The sequence below is a fragment of the Fusarium subglutinans genome, assembly GCF_013396075.1.
Source record: "Fusarium subglutinans strain NRRL 66333 chromosome Unknown NRRL66333_c0000098, whole genome shotgun sequence".
NCBI classification, from domain to species: Eukaryota; Fungi; Ascomycota; class Sordariomycetes; order Hypocreales; family Nectriaceae; genus Fusarium; species Fusarium subglutinans.
Window position 1 is genome coordinate 198,986 of NW_023502161.1, and position 6,065 is coordinate 205,050.

A 6,065-nucleotide genomic window follows, 5' to 3' on the forward strand; every position below is an offset into this window, starting at 1 on the left:
GCATTTGAAGCCTGTAGTTAATAGCAATTGATACGAACGGAGACGATGGACTAGGAATTTCAAAACAATATAACTCACAGTCACAGAAATGATATTTGAGAGAAGAAAATGTTTGATATAAATGATAGAATGCAGTGTCAGGTCGTGTTCGCCTTCCACTGTCTCAGCCTAAGTATTGAAGAACAGGATTAAAGAGAGCATGAGAAGAGAACAAACCAGTCAACGACAGATGCCAAAGAATTTCACAGTAGAAATCATAAGTCAAAAGGTAAAAACAGAGGTTCTCTCGGTGAGATGTGTGTGATAACTGAATAAACGAGTATTGATTGCCCTGCGTGAATGTCCCCCAAATACTGTCCTTATCATCCTAGCACATAAGTCATGAGTCCTCTGGCCCAATGATCCCAGACTTAAAGCCAGTCGTAAGTGCGATTTTGCGTCGAGCAAGATCGATATAAGCTTTTGCTGAAGCGTGAGATAGTGGCCATGAGTTGCTGACCTAGGTGGAAGGCTTCTCAGGCTTGCCTAGTCCAGATGGTTTACCTGGGCCATCTGGCTTGCCTGGTTCAGGATATTCTGGTTTGCCGGGACTATCAGGCTTGCCAGGACCGTTATGCTTGTCTGAACCATTTGGTTTGCCTGGGCCGTCTGGCTTACCCGGGTGATCAGGTTTGCCAGGCTCAGGATAGTCAGGCTTTCCTGGACGATCAAGCTTGCCCTGATGGTCTGGCTTACCACCTGGGTAGTCAGGCTTGCCGGGATGGTTAGGCTTGCCTGGGTAATCAGGTTTATGAGGTTTGGGTGGGTGATGAGGCTCAGGCTTGTGCGGCTTAGGCGGAGGATAGTGGGGTTCCGGCTTAGGATGCTCAGGAGGCGGATAATGAGGCTTCCCAGGCTGGTCCGGGTTGTTCTCCCAAGGCTTGTGGGGCTTGCTTGGATGATCTGGTTTTCCTGGCTTGGGATAGTCAGGCTTTCCAGGGTGATCAGGCTTGTGAAGCTTGGGAGGAGGATAGTGAGGCTTTGGCGGGTAGTGGGGCTCTGGCTTAGGTTTGGGGGCAGGATAATAAGGCTCCGGTTTGTGAGGACTGGGAGGGTAGTGCGGCTTCTCAGGCTGGCGGGGATAATTCTCCCAGGGCTTACGAGTCTTCGGCTTCTTTACAACACAGCCGGGATCATATGGCTTGGGCTTTCCTGGCCCGCCATATTCTCCCCAGCCCTTGACGGGCTTGTAGTCATGGCAGTAGACTTCCTTGCCAGGCTCGGCAACAGGAGCGGAGACAGCACATGAGCTCAGAGCCAAAAGGGCAATAACAGACAGCTTCATCTTGGCAGATGGTTGGCAGGGCTGTGCTGCAGTGAAGAAAAGCTTGTGAAATAGGTTGTAAAGTCTTTCTAAAGAGTGAAGAGACAGTCAAAGCAGTAGAGTTGAGAAAGTGAAAGGTGGAGGAGGAAGGAAGAGAATAGATCTCGAGGGGGCAACGGCGAGCTTTTATGTTCTTTTCTTGTCGCTGGATGTGTTGAGACGGCAAGGGGATGCAATACAACTTAGGGCCTCTATCCTAGGTGACAAAAAGCCTTAGGTAAACTTAGCTATGATTTAGCATAGATTTAGATAAATTTAGACTAAGTATTTTTAGCACCTTAATTTAACATCAGAAGTCTTCTTGCACCCCGGGGAACGGACTATACGACTCTGCAATTGGTGTCGATCAACGTATTGAACTCCGTCGTGAATGCATCGGCTGGGGCCGTGTGAAATCTTCGTTAAGTTCATGGGGACATGCCCACCTACAGTCACTTGGAAAGTATTCGGCAGGCATGTGTCTTGATGCCTTAGCTCTCAGTCTCAAAAAGAATAGATAGCTAACCTATCGGGTCAGAACTTCCGCCTTGGTTCTTAGATGCGATTGGCTTCTACAAGTGCATTACGCTTCGAGCCCGACATGGCTGTTTCTTTTGGGACGGAGTCGATACTCTGGAGGATTCTGCCACATGGCGGTATTGCAGAATGATGTTGTCATTGTCATCGATTTTCAAGTGGTGGCTTGCTTACCAACAGAAATTCGTGTCTTCTCGTATCATGCATGCACTCTCGAATGTGGTGTCTTCATGCAGAAGCAGGGAGCCAAAGTTCGGGTCAATTCCCCTGAAGCTGAATATTGAAACAGCCAAGGTTAAATCTCACCAACAGATTCTGGGATTACTGGTGGGGTTACTATGGCCGATTGGTTTTCAGGTGCGGTTCGGACAAATGAACTCTCCGTGTCCAGACAGCCATAGTTCAGCTTTAGATACAATACCCCACCCAGTTGATGTGAAACAATGATTCCGGGAAGAGATCGTATTCATTGACGGTCGAATAGGAACAGAATGAAGAACTTTGCTAGTTACTGCTGCTGTACCTTTTCCAGATCTCACAGCCGAGTCTTCCGGAGATAATGCTATAAGCGTGACACAACATAATATGCTACTCATTATGCGAGTCTTGTGTAGGATTAAATTGGTCTGGCCAAGTTGGTCACCCCCAATCAAGACTTTGCGAGTGTTGCATGCTCAGGAGTGTGGGTATCAAGCCCAACCGGCCTCAACGTTGAGGCACTCGTAACGGGCAGATCCAAACTCAATTCCATATTAGCATCAAACCTAAGCTAAAATTTATGGTTGTTCGTGACTCTAATGTGTCTTTCCCTGGAGCTGTCAAGCGAGATTTTCCAAGTATCTGGCAGTCTGAGGGCTAGTTTGGTACGCTGACATGGTCACAATGTCATCTTGACTCGGCCATGACTGAGTGAAATGGCTCTTTTTAAACTTTCTAGCATTCGTATCGAGTCAACACAAGTCTTTCAGCTTAACCTGACCTGGTATTTTCATGGATCAATTTAGCTCTGGCTGATTCTAGAGAGCATGAGCCGGCTGAACCCAGCCAACACCGAAATTCCCCGTCACCAACACTATGTGTAGGTGTAATCATGCAGGCGCCTCATGCAAACTCGATTGTGGTATTTCTATTGTGCACCAGGAGAATATTATTTGGGACTGACAGCCATTGGTGCCCGCCTAGAAGCTCGTGTCGAGTTTCATGCATGAATGCATGGCTGACAGTCATAACTGGCGTTTCGTGACCTCTAGTCGTTGCTAAAAACAACCAACTCCCGAGTCTCGCGCTACTGGTGAGAATTGCGATGCTTGTGAGACGTATTGCCTCATTTGTCCACCAACAGAGCGTATGAGGGTTTGCGATTCGCTGCTCATGCCACTCAGAGCAGGAAACGAGATGGTTGGGCTCCCCATCTTGATATTTCAGGGTGTGATGACCTGTCCATTTCTGCATGCACAACTTTCAATAGTCTCGTTTAGGGTATTTTTAGCTGTTGTCGGGGACTTTCTTGGCGACCAGCTACACCTCAAAATGGAAGCTTGATCCTGATTTGGTCAGACAATGACATCACGTGAGATGTGAAACAGCTAAATCCTCGTATTGATTTATACCTGCATTAGTTCAAGGTCTAGGTTTGTTTGACTTGGGTTCATAGACTTGGTCAAGACATATCGCTTAGTGATATCTTGTCACAAGCTCAGACTATTGACTGTTAGATACTCAGGCGCATGCAGTGTAAGCTCTCAATGAGTGTTCTCTACTCCATTTGATACAGCAGAATTTGCGAAGGATCACCGATTCCTGTACTTTCTACGATCGAGAGTCCCCTTTCAATCCGGAGATGCTTCAAGTTCGCTTTAATGATTCATACTTCAACCTAGCTATCTCCAATATGTTTAACCTTGTTGCCATGCTCACGGTATGCTCCCAGTTATCTCTGCTAGTATTATCCTGTGGTTTCCGCACTCCGGCGGATCTCTCAAGTGACAACGGAGCCGTGTAACGTGAGAAGTATGATAGAGTTCCACAACCTTCAGTCTAATGATTCATGATATTGAAGCTAGGAGGACAATCTGCTTTCCCCCTCGCTCTGCTGGTCGCCATGGTCATATGTACAGACAGAAACGCTCTGGTTGGGTTGTCAGTCGCCAGTCCTGATCTTCAAGCCCACTGCCAGCCAGGGAGAGGTACTACACAGTATACCATGGTTTTCGTCTATGATACCAATGCCTGCGGGTGTTCACACAAAAACATCAGCGCCGTAAATGGAAGCTATTACTTGCTTGGTACGTTACATGATGTCACTCTATGAAATGGGGTTGGTTCCTCTCATGTTTACAAGTAATCCGCTTCTCTCCGGGCTCCCGGCTTCTTACGGAAGATTGGAGGTTGGCTGAGGAGTGAGGCCCCTATCTATGCGGCCCCCTTTTTCACATCAGGCTGGTTAATGCGTGCCAATGAGATGCACTTGCAACGTAATGAAGACCTCAGTGTATGCTCATCAAAGCCCGAGTTAGAGCGTTCAAAATGCCTTCCGAATATCGCAGGACTAGATGGTACACTTCCGCAAGGTGCTAGCTTGCATCGCGGTACGGGTTCCGTATTCCTGCTTGGGCTCCGGGCATTATTAGATCTGTTCTCTCCGGCCGCTAAAGAGTCAGCCGCCGGGTCAGGTTGACTCAAGTTGCTATAGTATTATGGCTATAATGGCTATCGGCTGAAATAAAAATCATAAATGCCACTATAATTCAGATGCTGCTGCATGTTCGCTTGTCGTGTTGCGGTTGGTTGATCTTTCATGATCCTAACATAAGCCATGATCTTGTCGACCTTAATCTGTCTGGACGACAGAGAAACGAAGCTCAAACTCTGTATCCATAAGATCGTGTGAGTATCATATGCAAGTGTTGCAGTGACAGAGGCGCAAAAGAATCAAGTAGGTATATCACCCATAAGGTACTATTGAAAGAAGGAGTATGGTCTATGCCTTGAAAGAGTTTGAGCCTTCCACAGAGAGGGGCTTACTGTTTCCAACCGGTTATTGCAACATTATCCCAACCAAGATCATCACAGGTAATGGTACCCTTGAACTTTTGGTACTTATTCCCAGTAAAGACAATATAACCGATGCCAGATTGCATTGCATCAGGGTGGGGGTGATGCTCCGGGACTACACCCGATTCAGGCTTTACAAGTACCTTTCCTCTCCATGAAAGCCAGAACTTTGGTTGTCTGAAAGTATTCTTCTCAAAATTGTCAGACCTCAACTCTTCAGTGGTCTTGTAGTCATGGCATTCTTTCGGGCGATCGTTTTCATCTCCTAAAACCTTAGATGGTTCCTGGTCGGGGTAGGTCTCTTGTTGCTGATCATCAGCGTCAGAGTCAACCGCTGACCTTTCACCAGGGCTATGTGCAACGCTTTCAGTATCGCAATCTGAATTCTCTGGAGTAATTGCCCGATCCAAGATCTCTTGGATTTTCTTCCGACTTCCGGCCATGATAAAAGAAGCATCCAACACGTCAGGAAGAAATATGTCGCCCTCCAACCCATCTTCCTTATCGGTAAACCGATGAATGTCAAATCGGGCCGAATTCAAGGGGTGACGTTTATGTTTTACATCCCTTTTGTCTTTGAGTGGATCCGGATTGTATTGAGAGGTACGTGCCAGGGAATGAGCTTTAGGACATTGTAGTTGGTACGAGCCAATGACTCTTGTAATGCTCGAGGGGCTAGAAGAATGTGGTGTAAATTTGCGAGATTTCCGATTGTGGAAGGTCCGCGAAGAAAGCATTGCCTGGTGCCACGATTTATCCATCTTAAAAAGAAGAGCAAAGAGTTATAAAGTTAGGGGAGATGCATTAAATATATGTGGCTATGTATGACGCTATGAGCTATATTTCTGCAGATCTAACTTACCTGCAGATCTAACTAATACCTGTAGATCTGAGCTAACGGGAGCCTAACGGGAGCCCTACTTTAGAGAACCCATACCTGCGCCGACCCTGGTGCGCCTACTGGCACGTAACCTCTGCACTAGGTACAGAGAATAAGAAAAATAAAAGATTTAATTCTAAGAGCTATATAGAACTATATAATACATAAAAATATCTATAAAATAGTTATTTTTTATATATTATTATAATATTTTTATTTCTTTATATATAGCTTATTTAAGGTATAAATTAT

General features: G+C 46.2%; 2 protein-coding genes across 2 annotated transcripts; both read right to left on the reverse strand.

The window, feature by feature from the left end:
* Positions 1–499: 499 nt before the first annotated feature.
* Positions 500–1,324, reverse strand: FSUBG_7623 (early nodulin 75 precursor; the record flags this gene model as incomplete). Its single annotated transcript, XM_036685948.1, has 1 exon — positions 500–1,324. One exon carries the CDS (start codon positions 1,322–1,324, stop codon positions 500–502), a length of 825 nt encoding a protein of 274 aa, XP_036536944.1.
* A 3,575-nt stretch (positions 1,325–4,899) lies between these two features.
* On the reverse strand, positions 4,900–5,376 carry FSUBG_7624 (catalase; the record flags this gene model as incomplete). The annotated part of the gene is made up of 1 exon (XM_036685949.1): positions 4,900–5,376. The coding sequence occupies one exon, from the start codon at positions 5,374–5,376 to the stop codon at positions 4,900–4,902; it is 477 nt and encodes a 158-aa protein (XP_036536945.1).
* Positions 5,377–6,065: the final 689 nt, after the last annotated feature.